This window comes from Oncorhynchus keta, chromosome 19 (assembly GCF_023373465.1).
Source record: "Oncorhynchus keta strain PuntledgeMale-10-30-2019 chromosome 19, Oket_V2, whole genome shotgun sequence".
NCBI classification, from domain to species: domain Eukaryota; kingdom Metazoa; phylum Chordata; class Actinopteri; order Salmoniformes; family Salmonidae; genus Oncorhynchus; species Oncorhynchus keta.
The window spans coordinates 47,770,709-47,788,144 of NC_068439.1; the positions used below are offsets into that span (position 1 = coordinate 47,770,709).

Below are 17,436 nucleotides of genomic sequence, written 5' to 3' on the forward strand. Positions count from 1 at the left end.
CTCACATCGACTACAGAGAGCGAGATCACACTGTCGTCGGGAAAAGCTGATGCTCTCAAGCATGGTTCAGTGTTGCTTGCCTCGATGCGAGCATAGAAGGCATTTAGCTCATCTGGTTGGCTCGTGACGCTGGGTAGCTCGCAGCTGGGTTTCCCTTTGTAATCCGTGATTTTTGTAAGCCATGCCACATCTGACGAGCGTCAGAGCCAGTGTCAGAGGATTCGATCTTAGTCCTGTATTGATGCTTTGCTTGTTTGATGGCTTGTCGGAGGTCGTATTGTGATTTCTTATAGGCGTCCGAATTAGTCACACTCCTTGAAAGTGGGCTTTAGCTCTGTGCGGATGTTGACTGTAATCCATGGCTTCTGGTTGGGGTATGTACGTACCAGTGGAGGCTGCTGAGGGGAGGACGCTCATAATAATGCCTGGAATGGAGTGTCAAGCACATGGTTTCCATGTAGTTGATACCATTCCATTGACTCCATTCCAGACATTATTATGAGCCGTCCTCCCCTAAACAGCCTCCACTGGTACGTACAATCACTGTGGGGACGACGTCGCCGATGCACTTATTAATGAAGCCGGTGACTGATGTGGTAAACTCCTCAATGTTATTGGATGAATCCCCTAACACATTCCAATCTGTGCTACCGAAACAGTCCTGTAGTTTAGCAACCGCTTCATCAGACAACTTCCGCATTTAATGCGTCACTGGTACTTCCTGTTTGAGTATTTGCTTGTAAGCAGGAAGATAGAGTTATGGTCTGACTTGCCAAAGTGGGGGGGGCATGGAATGACCTTGTATGTGTTTCTGTGTGTGGAGTAAAGGTGATCTAGAGTTTTGTCATCAATAGTTGCACAGGTGACATGCTGATGAAAATGAGGTATAACGGATTTCAGTTTCCCTGCATTAAAATCATCGGCCACAAGAACCCTCTGAATGTATATTTTCTTGTTTGCTTATGGCCCTATACAACTTGTTGGGTGCCATCTTAGTGCCCGCATTGGTTTGTGGTGGTAAATAAACAGCTACAAAAAATATACATGATAAATAGTATGGTCTGCACCCAAGACTTCCTTAACATTAGAGATTGCGTACAAGCAGTTGTTACTTGTTAAGAAAGAGACACACCCTTCCTCCTTCCATCTTACCCAAGTCTGCAGTCCGGTCTTGGCAATATATAGACAAACAGCAAGATATATATCCATATCATCGTTCAGCCACGACTCTGAGAAACATAGGATATTACAGTTTTCAGGTCCCATGGATAGGATAGTCTCGAATGGAGCTCATCCAGTTTGTTCTGCATGCAGTGATTGCACGTTCGCCAATAGAATGACGGCCTATTTGCTCGCCAACATAGTTTTGTCAGGCTACCTGCTCGCCTGCCTCTCTTTAGCTGCCGCTTCCTCTTTCGAGTCCTGGGGATTAAGGCCTGGTTGGAGTAAGCAGAACATCCAGAGCATTTTGTCCAAATCGAGGTTAGTGATTGCTGTTCTGATGTCCAGAAGCTGTTTTCCATTTTAGGAAATGATGGCGGAGACAGTATGTACAAAAAAGTTATCAGCGTAAAAAAATATATATATCCACTGCAGCACCATCTTTTCTTTTTGTTATTAATTGTGAGCGGACCAAGTAATTGGGAGTCACTCTAAAGCGGGAAGGTGGAATAAACGAGTCAGGAGTAGGTTTTCTTGATTGAACACATCTTCTCTATTGAGGGCATTTGGTCAACACAAACACTCCAACATAATCAATGAAAATCTTCCAAGGAAAAACATACATCTTCTTCTCCAGATGAAACAGGAACACAATTATCTTTAAACTACAACAAAAGTCACGGGACTGTTACCGTCTTAGTGGTTTTTCCTGGATAGCTCCTCTCTCGGTGGCCATCTTCCAGAGATAGTTTTCCCCTCCCTCTCTCTGCTGGTTCCAGTCTCTCTCTTATAGGGGAAGGAGAGTATGTAATTAGTACCATCAGCTATGCTTAATTGCCTCTGGTTACCTTGTCTCCCCTGCCTTGTTGGGCTACTATCTGTGAGCCCAGCTTGCCCTCTGGTGGTCCTTCCACATAATCTAAAACTGTAAAACCCTATTAGCCAAGTAATTGAATAAAAAAAAAATTGAACGGGGTTCGTATTTGATGCATATTGCATTGGAGGGTCTGGTTCATTGGTATGGTTGAGGGAAAATAGAACTCATAGCCCCATAAAAATTATGCATGAAGATCTTTCTATAAACTAGGTTACCAGTGAGGATTTCCTACGCTGGACAACTTCTTACCTGACAATCTACCAATTTCTTTAATGTCATTACATTAAGCTATAAGGGGGAAAATAGCTCTATTCAATCAAATTCACAAGTCCTTTTCTGTCCTTGCATTTATGGCAGTGAAGTTGTTATCATATAGGCCTATTAAATTATAGGCCTCAGTTAAATTAGACACTGAACTTGAACCTTTTAAGAATCCTGGATCTAACTGTCTTTGTATAGAAATCTCAGACATGCAATCTCAACCACACTGCACACTGCCCTAACCCATCTGGGCAAGAGGAATACCTATGTGAGAATGCTGTTCATCGACTACAGCTCGGCATTTAACACCATAGTGCCCTCCAAGCTCGTCATCAAGCTCGAGACCCTGGATCTCGACCCCGCCCTGTGCAACTGGGTACTGGACTTCCTGACGGGCCGCCCCCAGGTGGTGAGGGTAGGCAACAACATCTCCACCCCGCTGATCCTCAACACTGGGGCCCCACAAGGGTGCGTTCTGAGCCCTCTCCTGTACTCCCTGTTCACCCACGACTGCGTGGCCACGCACGCCTCCAACTCAATCATCAGGTTTGCGGACGACACAACAGTGGTAGGCTTGATTACCAACAACGACGAGACGGCCTACAGGGAGGAGGTGAGGGCCCTCGGAGTGTGGTGTCAGGAAAATAACCTCACACTCAACGTCAACAAAACTAAGGAGATGATTGTGGACTTCAGGAAACAGCAGAGGGAACACCCCCCTATCCACATCGATGGAACAGTAGTGGAGAGGGTAGTAAGTTTTAAGTTCCTCGGCGTACACATCACAGACAAACTGAATTGGTCCACCCACACAGACAGCATCGTGAAGAAGGCGCATCAGGGCCTCTTCAACCTCAGGAGGCTGAAGAAATGTGGCTTGTCACCAAAAGCACTCACAAACTTCTACAGATGCACAATCGAGAGCATCCTGTCGGGCTGTATCACCACCTGGTATGACAACTGCCCCTCCCACAACCGTAAGGCTCTCCAGAGGGTAGTGAGGTCTGCACAACGCATCACTGGGGGCAAACTACCTGCCCTCCAGGACACCTACACCACCCGATGTCACAGGAAGGCCATAAAGATCATCAAGGACAACAACCACCCGAGCCACTGCCTGTTCACCCCGTTATCATCCAGAAGGCGAGGTCAGTACAGGTGCATCAAAGCTGGGACCGAGAGACTGAAAAACAGCTTCTATCTCAAGGCCATCAGACTGTTAAACAGCCACCACTAACATTGAGTGGCTGCTGCCAACACACTGACTCAACTCCAGCCACTTTAATAATGGGAATTGATGGGAAATTATGTAAAATATATCACTAGCCACTTTAAACAATGCTACCTAATATAATGTTTACATACTCTACATTATTCATCTCATATGTATACGTATATACTGTACTCTATATCATCTACTGCGTACTTATGTAATACATGTATCACTAGCCACTTTAACTATGCCACTTTGTTTACATACTCATCTCATATGTATACACTGCACTCAATACCATCTACTGTATCTTGCCTATGCCGCTCTGTACCATCACTCATTCATATATCTTATGTACATATTCTTTATCCCCTTACACTTGTGTCTATAAGGTAGTAGTTTTGGAATTGTTAGCTAGATTACTTGTTGGTTATTACTGCATTGTCGGAACTAGAAGCACAAGCATTTCGCTACACTCGCACTAACATCTGCTAACCATGTGTATGTGACAAATACAATTTGATTTGATTTGATTTATCTAGGTAACATTTTGAGTCTCCTTATGTTACAGGTGAAAGCTGTTTTCATGGGCACACCAAGACGCAGCCGGTGGAGAAGAGGTATTTGGAGTGTACTTCTGGTCTGACTCAGGAGGTGTGCACACCATCCACCACTTCTAAGTATTTTACTCGCAAATGTTCAGTCCTTAGACAAAAAAGTAGACGAGCTCAGGGCGAGGATCTCCTTCCAGAGAGACATTAGGGACTGTAACATACTCTGTTTCACGGAACCATGGCTCTCCCCGGATACACTGTCCTTCTCCATACAGCCAGCTGGGTTCTCAGTACATTGCACAGACAGCAATAAAGAACTCTTCTGGCAGAAGAAAGGCTGTGGTGTATATTTCATAATTAACTACTCATGTTTCTTGGTCATTTCTCTGCCTAGAAGGCCAGCATCCCGGAGTCGCCTCTTCACTGTTGATGTTGAGACTGGTGTTTTGCGGGTACAATTTAATGAAGCTGCCAGTTGAGGACTTGTGAGGCGTCTGTTTCTCAAACTAGACATGTACTTGTCTTCTTGCTCAGTTGTGCACTGGGGCCTCCCACTCCTCTTTCTATTCTGGTTAGTCTTGTTAGTCTTGTTGGGTATGCATGGGTGTCTGAGCTGTGTGCTGGTCTTTTAAACAGACAGCTCAGTGCTTTGAACATGTCAATACATCTCACAAATACAAATATGGAATCATGTAGTGAAAAAGTCAATCTGTACTCCTCCACTTGGAGCCAGGAGATTTTTATGAAAATTGACATGAAATATTATTAATATTATTAATGTTAGCTCTTCTGGATTTAGGGACTGTGAGATCTGGTGGCATGTCTTGTTGGGTATGCATGGGTGTCAAACAGACAGCTCACAGTGCTTTGCATGCCCTCTCACAAATACAAATAGTTCAATCTCTCCTCCACTTGGAGCCAGGAATTGACATGATATGTTAGCTCAGATCTAAGGGCAAGTCCCTCTTTGTGGCCTCTTTGTGGCACCTGACCACACGACTGAACAATAGTCTGGATGCGACAAAACTAGGGACATGCCTTGTTGATAGTTCTGTTAATAAGGTATTATGGACAGACTTCTCCCCATCTTTGCTACTGTTGAATCAATATGTTTTGACCATGACCTCAACTTGCTCAATTTCCACATGAATTATTACAATATTTAGTACAGGTTTAAGGTTTAGTGAATTATTTGTCCCAAATACAATGCTTTTAGTTTTAGAAATATTTAGGACTAACTTATTCCTTGCAACCCACTCTGAAACTAACTGCAGCTCTTTGTTAAGTGTTGCGGTCATTTCAGTCGCTGTAGTAGCTGACGTATATAGTGTTGAGTCATCCACATACATAGACACACTGGCTTTACTCAAAGCCAGTGGCATGTCATTAGTAAAGATTGAAAAAAGTAAGGGGCCAAGACAGCTGCCCTGGGGAATTTCTGATTCTATGTTGGAGAGGCTTCCATTAAAGAACACCCTCTGTGTTCTGATAGACACAATATAGCAGGGGATGTAAAGTCTAACAAAACAGCCCCCACAATCTTTTTATCATCAATTTCTCTCAGCCAATCATCTGTCATTTATGTAAATGTTGTGCTTGTTGAATGTCCTTCCCTATAAACGTGCTGAAAGTTGATTTTCAATTTGTCTACTGTAAAATAGCATTGTATCTGGTCGAACACATTTTTTTCCAAAACTTTACTACGGGTTGGTAACAGGGTGATTAGTTGGCTGTTAGAAACAGTAAAGGGGGCCTTACTATTCTTAGGAAGTGGAATAATTTGTTCTTTGTTCCAATCCTGAGAGCACACACTTTCTAGTAGGCTTAAGTTGAAGAGATGGCAAATAGGAGTGGCAATATCATCCCCTATTATCCTCAGTAAATTTCCATCCAAGTTATTAGACCCCGGTGGCGTGTCATTGTTGATAGACGACAATAATTTTTACACTGAGCAGCTACATGTCCCATTCTTTGGCATTTAAAATTCTGCAGTGCAAATGTGACACATTCTCTAACATTGAAACTAAGGAATCCTATCTGTACTTTTACCTGCAAGACTTTCTCAAACCTCAGCATCATCTTCACCTGACTCACTAGCAGTTTCGAACACAACCTCAGTTTCTGCTTTCTTCTTCACCTGACTCAGAGAAACTGGCCAATGTTCTCCCAACCCCATGTGCCCTGTTGCATATGGTGCTTTCATGTCAATTGGGAAGTAAAAAAAAAAAAAAACAGGTCAAATCACGACATCAGTGATCTTCAGGTCGGATTTTTTTTCGGGGTCCCAGTTGTTTTGAATGTTCTGTAGTTTGAGATTTCTGAGTTCCGATTTCCCAGTTGTTGTGAACGCTGCATTAGGTCCTGTCTTGGTACGTCATTATTTACATCTTGTAACAGTATCTACCGGAACTTCCGCTAAAAACGGAAGTAGGTACGTGGCCGCTTCAGGCAGCTGACATTCTGCATGATGGCGACAGAGGTTCAGAGCGCCGACCTCAACAATGGCAGTTCTAGCCGGCTCGAAGTCTCCATCGACGGCCTCACCCTCAGCCCCGACCCCGAGGGCGAGCAAGTCGCAGAACCTAACCATGATACCGGGGACCAGAGCGCCACCGACGATACTGAAGAAGGCGAGTCTTCCAAAACCACGATAGAGAGGAAATGGGGCTTTGGTTTGCTGGAGCTATACAGACTAGCCTTGAAATTCTTCAAAGGTATTTTATATTCGTATTTGATAAAATGTATAATAGCCTTTATTCACGATTTGACTAGGTAACGTTAGACAGCTTTTCATCCCTGTGTTCGTTGTTTTCTTGCGGTGCACTAGCTAACATTTAGCTCAACGTTAGCTAGCTAGCCACTTGCTAATGATGCTTGGCTAACTGACAACATGAAGCAAATTGAAGCTTTTTCATCCCTCAGAATCTCTGAATTCCAAATGTACCTGCATGATTGCTGGATTGTGTCTCTTGTTGTTCAGACAACGCAAGAATAAAAGGCTAACTGTAATGTTTAGAGCCGAGATTAAAGATGAGGCGACAGTTAACTTGACATGTAAATGTATCTATATGGTCATGTGGATCCTCCACGTAGCTAACTAGCTGTCAGTCTCTAGAGTCTAGTGAATGAGAATCCAGTTATGTGACAGGCACACACCCCACTAACCCATGATCATGTCTCGGTTCCATTACACATTGGACGAAGGGTGTTCTGTATGGGGGAGTTTTGTTACGAGCCCCACTGCCATATACCCATGTTACTGCCCGTGTTTACAGTCGACTACCTGTGCTAATTAGCGATCTGCATCTCATAACACCTGTGTGTAAACGGAAGATGGACGCCACAAACGTGTTACTGAAAAATAAGGTTCGCTGCAACTGTGTTAAAACTGTACAGTGTGTATTTTGCATATATGAAACTAGAGGTATTTATGTTTCTAGAACAATACCGCAATTGACAACCGATACATTTTAGATGGAGTATTTGGCCGTTTTGGCGTCCAGAGCCAATTCACCTTTATCCATAGCCTCTACGAATCCGAGATTGGAAGACTCCTCTCTCTTATCTAACCTGTAGGCTCACTTTCAGTGTACAGTCCCATTACAAGTCAGAATGTTGAATTAGCTTCATTTGAACATACTATTCCTGTTGTCTGCAGTTTTTGTCCTTTATGTAAGGTAATCTGAGACAAAGTATCCACAAAGTAGTGTTGGTAACCAGACTTTCAGTACAATGGTCTCTATCGGTTTTCTATTTCTGGTTTGTGTTTTCAATACCGATGCAATTCGCTCGCGACTTGCACGATATATCAATAATGGCTGAGATTGATTTACATTTTATTAGGAGTTATTTTAGTCCAGGGGCTAGTCTTCCAAGAGTCCTTAAGAAATGCAAAAAAAAAGACAGAACATTATCCCACACAATCGGCTGGCAAATTTGACAAGCACAAGCAGCTTATTGCGAGGTAACTTCCTTCGGTCGACAATGTTTGGTTACATTCGGCTGTTTACATATTGTACATCTCATGAAATGCGTTACGAGATACAAGCGATAGAATATACTGGCACCTCAAGAAGTCGAATAAACATTACTTTACTGTGGACATTTGATCTCTACCTTCCGGCAAAAGGACCAACCGCACGGGCAACCAGTAAAGTAAACTCAAATATTATTTTATTCAACATTCTGGCTTGTAGAGCCTTCTGTCTTTTTTATGGTGACTTCTTTCAGACTGACAAAGCATGTGAACACCTGCTCGTCGAACATCTAATTTCATGGGCATAAAATCATGGGCATTAATATGGAGTTGGTCGCCCTTTGCTGCTATAACAGCTTCCAATCGTACAGGAAGGCTTTCTACTAGATGTCGGAACATTGCTGCTGGGACTTTCTTTCCATTCAGCCACAAGAGCAATAGTGAGGTCCAGCACTGATGTTGGGCAATTTGGTCTGGCTCGCAGTCAGCGTTACAATTCATCCCAAAGGTGTTCAATGTGGTGGTCAGGACTCTGTGCAGGTCAGTCAATTTCTTCCACACCGATCTCGACAAACCATTTTTACAGTGAATTTCGCTTTGTGCACGGGGGCATTGTCATGCTGAAACAGGAAAGGGACTTTCCAAAAAGTTTGAAGCACAAAATCGTCAAGTGTCATTGACTGCTGTTGCATTAAGATTTCCCTTCATTGGAACTAAGGGGCCACCTAGCATGAACCATGAAAAACAGACCCAGACCATTATTCCTCCTCCACTAAACTTTACATTTGGCACTATGCATTGGGGCAAGTAGCGTTGTCCTGCCATCCGCCAAACTCAGATTCGTTCGTCAGACTGCCAGAAGGTGAAGCGTGATTCATTGCACAGGAGAGCATGTTTCCAATGATCCAGAGTACGGCGGTGAGCTTTAATCATTCCAGCCTACACTTGGCATTGTGCATGGTGATCTTAGGATTGTATGCTGCTGCTTGGCCATGGAAACACATTTCACAAAGCTCCCTTTGAACAGTTCTTGTGCTGACGCTGCTTCCAGAGGCAATTTGGAATACGGTAGTGAGTATTGCAACTGACGATAGCCCTTAAAAATTGTCTAAGCGCTTCAGCACTCGGCGGTCCCGTTCTGTGAGCTTGTGTGGCTTACCACTTCCCAGCTGAGCTGTTGTTGCGCTTAGACGTTTCCACATCACAATAATGGCACTTACAGTTGACCCGGGGCAGCTCTAGCAGGGCAGAAATTTGACGAACTGACTTGTACAGTCGTGGCCAAAAGTTGAGAATGACACTCATTTTCACAAAGTCTGCGGCCTCAGTTTGTATGATGGTAATTTGCATATACTCCACAATGTTATGAAGAGTGATCAGATGAATTGCAATTAATTGCAAAGTCCCTCTTTGCCATGCAAATGAATTGAATCCCCCCCCCAAAACATTTCCACTGCATTTCAGCCCTGCCACAAAAGGATGAGCTGACATGTCAGTGATTCTCTCGTTAACACAGGTGCGAGTGTTGACGAGGACAGCATCACTCTGTCATGCTGATTGAGTTCAAATAACAGACTGGAAGCTTCAAAAGGAGGGGGTGGTGCTTGTAATCATTGTTCTTCCTCTGTCAAACATAGTTACCTGCAAGGAAACACGTGCTGTCATCATTGCTTTGCACAAAAAGGGCTTCACAGGCAAGGATATTGCTGCCAGTAAGATTGCACCTAAATCAACCATTTCTCAGATCATCAAGAACTTCAAGGAGAGCGGCACAATTGTTGTGAAGAAGGCTTCAGTGCGCCCAAGAAAGTCCAGCAAGCGCCAGGACCGTCTCCTAAAGTTGATTCAGCTGCGGGATCGGGGCACCACCAGTACAGAGCTTACTCAGGAATGGCAGCAGGCAGGTGTGAGTGCATCTGCATGCACAGTGAGGCGAAGACTTTGAGGATGGCCTGGTGTCAAGAAGGGCAGCAAAGAAGCCACTTCTCTCCAGGAACATGTCAGGGACAGACTGATATTCTGCAAAAGGTCTGGGGTAAAATCCTTTTCTGATTGTTTGGGGCATCCAGAAAAAAGCTTGTCCGGAGAAGACAAGGTGAGCGCTACCATCAGTCCTGTGTCATGCTAACAGTAAAGCATCCTGAGACCATTCATGTGTGGGGTTGCTTCTCAGCCAAGAGAGTGGGCTCACTCACAATTTTGCCTAAAACACAGCCATGAATAAAGAATGGTACCAACATATCCTCCGAGATCAACTTCTCCCAACCATCCAGGAACAGTTTGGTGACGAACAATGCCTTTTCCAGCATGATGGAGCACCTTGCCACAAGGCAAAAGTGATAACTAAGTGGCTTGGTGAACAAAACATATTTTGGGTCCATGGCCAGGACAATTCCCAGAACTTAATCCCATTGAGAACGTTTTGGCACCTTTTTTGCAAGCTTTTAAATGATTTCAAGCTAAACCTTTAATCTAACTGCACTGTCTGTTTTACAGTAGCTATTACATCAAACATGCCATGCGATTGTTTGAGGACGGTGCTCCACAAAATATCTTTTCACCGGCACAGGTTTCATAAATTGTCAATTGGCGTTTTAAATACTCACTTTTTGAGTCTTCCTCAGATGTCATCCAAAGGGTCCCAGCTATAATATGTAGTGTTGTTTTGTTAGATAAAAAACTTCTTTATATCCCAAAAAGTTAGTAGCTGTTGCCATCGATTTGAGTAATCCACTCTTTCAACATGCAGAGAAAGGAATCCAAAAATCTACCCCTAAACTTTGTTTCAACAAGTCAAAATAAGTTTCTATTTACTCCTCAGATACCCTAAAATGTAATCAAACTATAATATTTCTTATGGAAATAAGTATGTTCAATAGGAAACCGATTTTTAGCAGGTGAGTCCTGTCTTCATGGCGCGTGCAAACATGAATTTCCAAGACTGTCCCTGTACAAAACCGGATATTTCTTATTCATTTTTGAAGTTACAAGCCTGAAACCTTGAACCTATACTGCTGACGCCCTGTGGAAGCCATAGGAATTGCATCCAGGGAGATATTTTCAGTGTGCCCTTAGACTGGCCATTTTAAGAGGATGGTCTCTCAAAAGAAATTCTGGTTGGTTTTTCTTTGGATTTTCTCCTACCATATCTATTATTCTCCTACATTATTTTAACATTTCTACAAACTTCAGTGTTTTCTTTCCAATGGTACCAATTATATGCATATCCTGGCTTCAGGGCCTGAGCAACAGGCAGTTTACTTTGGGCACGTCATTCAGGCGGAAATTTAGAAAAAAGGGGCCAAGCCCTTTAACCCTTTCCAGTGATAACTTGGATGTCTAATCCAGGGTAGGCCGTCATTGTAAATAAGAATTTGTTCTTAACTGACTTGCCTAGTTAAATTAAAAAATATATATATGATATGAGTGTGGTGGTAATTTACCAGCATTGTGAATGCAACTTTCCCGAGTTCGATCCTTTATTCTTACCCCCCAGGGCAATTGAACTTATCCCAGACGCTGCTCCAAGATGCCACAGATGGGGGGAAAAGGTATATTTTTATGCAAAAACTCTCTACCGTTGTTACTCTCCCTCCCGGTATGGCTACAAGTCCCTCCCCCGTCCTGCCTTTGGCAAATCAGATCACGACTCCATTCTGCAGAAAATCAAAACAGGAAGTGCCCGTGCTAAGATCGATTCAATGCTGGTCTGACCAGTCAGAATCCATGCTTCAAGATTGTTTTGATCACGTGTACTGGGATATTTTTCCGGGTTTTCTCTGAGAATAACATTGACACATACACGGACACATACTTCATCAGGAAGTGTATAGGAGATGTATGCACTGTGACTGTTAACCTACCCAAAACAAAAATCGTGGATCGATTGATTGCGGAATTTGCGTAAAACTGAAAGCGCCAACCACTACATTTAACTTCTTGCGTCGAGCCATCCCGGATCCGGGATCGTGACTACAGCCTCAAGCCCATTACCATAACGCAACGTTAACTATTCATGAAAATCGCAAATGAAATTAAATCAATATGCTAGCTCTCAAGCTTAGCCTTTTGTTAACAACACTGTCATCTCAGATTTTCAAAATATGCTTCTCAACCATAGCAAAACAAGCATTTGTGTAACAGTATTGATAGCTAGCGTAGCATTTAGCATAGCATTTAGCGTTAGCATTCAGCAGGCAACATTTTCACAAAAACCAGAAAAGCATTCAAATAAAATAATTTACCTTTGAAGAACTTCAGATGTTTTCAATGAGGAGACTCTCAGTTAGATAGCAAATGTTCAGTTTTTTACAAAAAGATTATTTGTGTTGACAAATCGCTCCGTTTTCTTCATCACGTTTGGGTAAGAAAAAACCCGAAAATTAAGTCATTAAAACGCAAACTTTTTTCCAAATTAACTCCATAATATCGACAGAAACATGGCAAACGATGTTTAGAATCAATCCTCAAGGTGTTTTTCACATATCTATTGATGATAAATCCTTTGTGGCAGTTGACTTTCTCTTCTGAAGAAATGGAACGCGCATGGACCTAGAGATTACGCAATAATTTCGACACAGGAAACCGGGCGGACACCTGGTAAATGTAGTCTCTTATGGTCAATCTTCCAATGATATGCCTACAAATACGTCACAATGCTGCAGACACCTTGGAAAAACGACAGAAAGGGCAGGCTCATTCCTGGCGCATTCACAGCCATATAAGGAGACATTGGAACACAGCGCCTTCAGAATCTGGGGCATTTCCTGTATGAAACTTCATCTTGGTTTCGCCTGTAGCATTAGTTCTGGGGCACTCACAGAATATCTTTGCAGTTTTGGAAACGTCAGAGTTTTTTCTTTCCAAAGCTGTCAATTACATGCATAGTCGAGCATCTTTTCGTGACAAAATATCTTGTTTTAAAATGAACGTTTTTTATCCAAAAATTAAAAGAGCCCCCCCTATCTCGAAGAAGTTAAGTGAGGTGAAAGGTGACTGGGAATATGGTGTATACAAACTGACCTGCTCGATTCGGTCTTATGTAGCAACATTTGAAATTGTGTTTTTTACATAGGATAAAAGTAGACTCAGAGCTAGAAAATTATATTATCATTCACTACAGTTAAGGAACAATGAGAAAGTAATTCTGCTTTGATGGTTGATACACTTTTAACCACACTTTGAAGAAAATGACCCTTGACTGTTTTGGTACACCTACTGGAGAGCTTTTCTTTGTCTACACCATTCAGCATTGTTCTCACCCTCTTAAACTTAAGCCCCACCCAGCTCTTTAAGGTTTGTGAGGCCATGTACTAAACAACCAAAGATTTCAAGAATAATTGCTGATTTATACTACAGGTGTGTTTGTAAATTCAATCTGGAGTGCCAGAGTGAGCTCTGGGCTTTCGTAAACTGAGCGTTGTCAGATTGTCCTTTCGTAAATTCAGAGCTATTCCCTCGGAGCGCTCTGGCCGAGGAGTAGGGTTGATACGAGCTTTCTGACCTAACATCAGTCAAGTACCTAAGCAAACTTGCTGACGTTGGCTAGCTTGCTCGCTACTTCTAGACAGAAATGAGGGTATAGCTCATTCTGACCATTTTACTTGTCCTCGCAGAGCTGGTTAGGCTGTTTTTATGTCATCCAGATCGTTGGTGAAGGCAACTGTGCTGTTGGCAACAATTTTAATGATACTTTTTGGCAAATGTTTACTGACACCGGCCATATTCAATGGGTATTGAGCATTCGTAAATTTGTAGTTATAGATGAGTGATCTGAAATCAAAGTAGATAGCCAGAGTGAATTTACCAGCTACGTCTATCGACAGGTGTCGCAGTGACGTCATTAACATTGTAATGAAATGGTTACTTGCATAGTGGTTAGACATGTAGTTAGCTAGCTAAACAATGAACCATAATCCCAACTCATAACATTACCACCCTGCATGAATCTGCAGGTAGCTAACCAACCAGGTTCAATGTTAGCTAGCTGGTGAACATTAGGCTATAACTAGCAATGCGAATGGCTCTGAGATATGAATAAAATTACTACACAAATCATACACCTGGTGGAGAGAGGCTGTATGACACAGAATGAATTCGTTATGGGTGCTGTACGTTACGACATGACACAATTGAACGTACAGCGTCAGAGGGGTCTGTGTTTAAAAATTAAACTTTTCTCCAATACTATCGGGCCATTACCATGTCAATCAACTCTTGAATAGAAATGTAGTTCACACTCCAGATTGATGCTTGTTAGGTTCTAAATTAATCTCATAAAATGTAATGGACAATTTAGTAAAGCTTAAACCAAGTTTATTTACCCATTGGGTCACACAGCTGCATAAGACACAGGCAGGCATATTTCCACCAGTGCTAGTGTGTATAATTAATCGCTCTCGTGCTCTCTCTCTCATACATATATAAAAATGACATCTTTGTTACTAGGCAGGAAGTTAAGTGATACGGCTACAAGCTGTTCTTTCATAAGATGACCTGACCTCTACCCCATTCCTCACTACACAGCTCTCCATCCTTATCAGTGCCTGCCACATGATTATGTTTCCTTCACTCTGTACATTCCAAGCTTAATTGCGTCCACCATGTACATTCCTCCTACAGATAACAGTAAACCCTAGACTATGGCACCCCTCATGTCTCTAGTGTAACTGATGATTAACAATATTTAATGCCAACAGTCGATACAGTCCCATTACTTTTCATTGCAGCCTCGTTTGAATGCCACGGTTGCGCGAATTTGTATGAAATGGGGTTAGCCAACAGTAGACTCTTGCCCATATATGTGGATGAAGGCTTCTCCCTCTGTCATGGTTGCCTTCGTTAGATTTAATCTGAAGACGGTGTTTTATACAACAGCCTTCTGTGTGTTCTCTTTATGACTCCGTCTGCATATTTGCAATAAAATACCAGAGTTCTCTCCATCTCCTTAGCTATCATACTCTAATTCCACCGTGCATTCAACTGATTTTCAAAACTCGGTCCTCCAGAAAGTGGAGAGCAACACTTCTGCAGTTCTACTACGTGATATCTTTCAAAAAAATATGTTAGTAAGTGTAACCTACACATACTGAACAGCTCACGCTATAGACAGAAGCATGCTACATGGCAGACCAATCTGAACTCATCCCTCGCCATGTCCAGCCCACCCATTCTGAGGCAATCATGGTCTCAATTAGAGGTCCACCGATTATGATTTTTCAACGCCGATAACGATTATTTGAGGACCAAAAATGCCGATACCTATTTAATTGGCCGATTTGTATCTATTTGTAGTCAGAAACATTGAAGTCATAAACAGCGCAATGCTTGACGAACAACGAAGAGCTGCTGGCAAAACGCACGAAAGAGCTGTTTGAATGAATGTTTACGCTTCCGCCTACCACTGCTCAGTCAGATACTTAGATGCTTGTATGCTCAGTCAGATTATATGCAACACAGGACACGCTAGATAATATCTAGTAATATCATCAACTGTGTAGTTAACTAGTTATTATGATTGATTGTTTTTTTTACAAGATAAGTTTAATGCTAGCTAGCAACTTACCTTGGCTTACTGCATTCGCGTAACAGGCAGTCTCCTTGTGGAGTGCAACGAGAGGCAGGTCGTTATTGCGTTGGACAAGTTAACTGTAAGGTTGCAAGATTGGATCCCCCGAGCTGACAAGATGAACATCTGTCGTTCTGCCCCCGAATGAGATCGTTAACCCACCGTTCCTAGGCCGTGAGCACCTGCCTTACAACAGGCCTACAAGACCTCAGTCCAACCTCTGTCCGCAATAGGCTGGCAGTTGTTTCCATTCTGTACTTGTCCCGCAGGTGTGATGTTCGAATGTACTGATCCTGTGCAGGTGTTGTTACACGTGGTCTGCCACTGCGAGGATGGTCAGCTGTCCGTCCTGTCTCCCTGTAGCGTTGTCTTAGGTGTCTTACAGGACGGAAATTACCATTTATTGCCCTGGCCACATCTGCATGCCTCCTTGCAGCATGCCTAAGGCGTGTTCACGCAGAAGAGCAGGGACCCTGGGCATCTTTCTTTTGGTGTTTTTCAGAGTCAGTAGAAAGGCCTTTTTAGTGTCCCAAGTTTTCATAACTGTGACCTTGATTGCCTACTGTCTGTAAGCTGTTAGTGTCTTAACAACCTTTCCACAGGTGCATGTTCATTAATTGTTTATTGTTGATTGAACAAGCATGGGAAATAGTGTTTAATCCCTTTATAATGAAGATAAGTGACGTTTTTGGGATTTTTACGAATGATCTTTGAAAGACAGGGTCCTAAAAAGGGATGTTTCTTTCTTACAACTTTTACATTATCCACATCACCACCAGACCATTATAGTATTCTCCGTGAACATATCCTGAAAGAAATTCTCACTCTGACAAATTTTAATAGGAAGTTAGCAAAAATAGTTAAGATCTTGCTTCCATGAAAAGGCAAATACCTGTTTGTATACCTATTTGCTTATGGTCTTGCCTACACCTAGAAAATGTGTTTTAGATGATATGATAAATAAATATTCTATTTGATTTGGAACAGCAAGCCAGACAATGTTAAACAGGCCTTTTGTATATAATGAATTTGGAGGGCAAAAATGATTAAATATTAAAGCATTAGACTAAAGGCTTCAGTCATACAAAAGTTATACTTAAATCCAAACTGGTTCTCTAGCAAATTAGTAAGAATGTCTCACCCTATGTTCAAGAAAGACCTTTTTCGCTTTTCAGATTACACCCTCTCAGTTATTTGAAAAGGAAATCATCTGCTTACTATTGCTATTTTTAAAACAAGCCATGAAGTTGTTTGCAATTTCAATTTAATCCACCAGAAAATACAGAACAAATAATACAACAAATATTGTGGTTGAACTCAAATATACTAATTGATCCAAAAAACAACATATTTGTAAAAAAAAAAATATATATATATATATATATATTATATCCTAAATATGACTGGTGGAGGTATGCCACTCAGACAGTGCTCATCCTTTATATTTATATATTTATTCCTTTCTTTTACTTTTAGATTGATGTGTATTGTTGTGAATTGTTACTACTGCACTTTTGGAGCTAGGAACAGAAGCATTTCGCTACACCCGCGATACACATATTTAGCAGATGTTATGTGACCAATAACATTTCACTAAGTTCTCAAATGTTCCATACGCCCAAACATTTTGTGCACAAAATTGTTTACATCCCTGTTAGTGAGCATTTTATCCTTTTGTCAAAGTAATCCTGCCACCTGACAGGTGTGGCATATCAAGAAGCAAACAATGCCACAGAGCATGCAATTGGCATGCTGACTGCACGTATGTCCACCAGAGTTGTTGCCACAGAATTGAATGTGAATTTCTCTACCATAAGCCGCCAACCT

At 42.2% G+C, this 17,436-nt stretch overlaps 1 protein-coding gene across 4 annotated transcripts in view; it reads left to right on the top strand.

Moving 5' to 3' along the window:
* The first annotated feature begins 6,471 nt into the window (after positions 1 to 6,471).
* The window catches only part of LOC118398385 (Golgi resident protein GCP60-like), a 30,119-nt gene continuing 19,154 nt past the window's right edge, over positions 6,472 to 17,436 (top strand). For 2 of the 4 annotated variants that reach the window (XM_035793663.1, XM_035793664.1), the window contains exon 1: positions 6,472 to 6,780. In XM_035793663.1, coding sequence (XP_035649556.1) covers positions 6,531 to 6,780 — 250 coding nt within the window. In that variant the 5' untranslated portion in view covers positions 6,472 to 6,530. The remainder of the gene's footprint in view (positions 6,781 to 17,436) is intronic. The other 2 variants (XM_035793661.2, XM_035793662.2) reach the window with 1 other exon arrangement.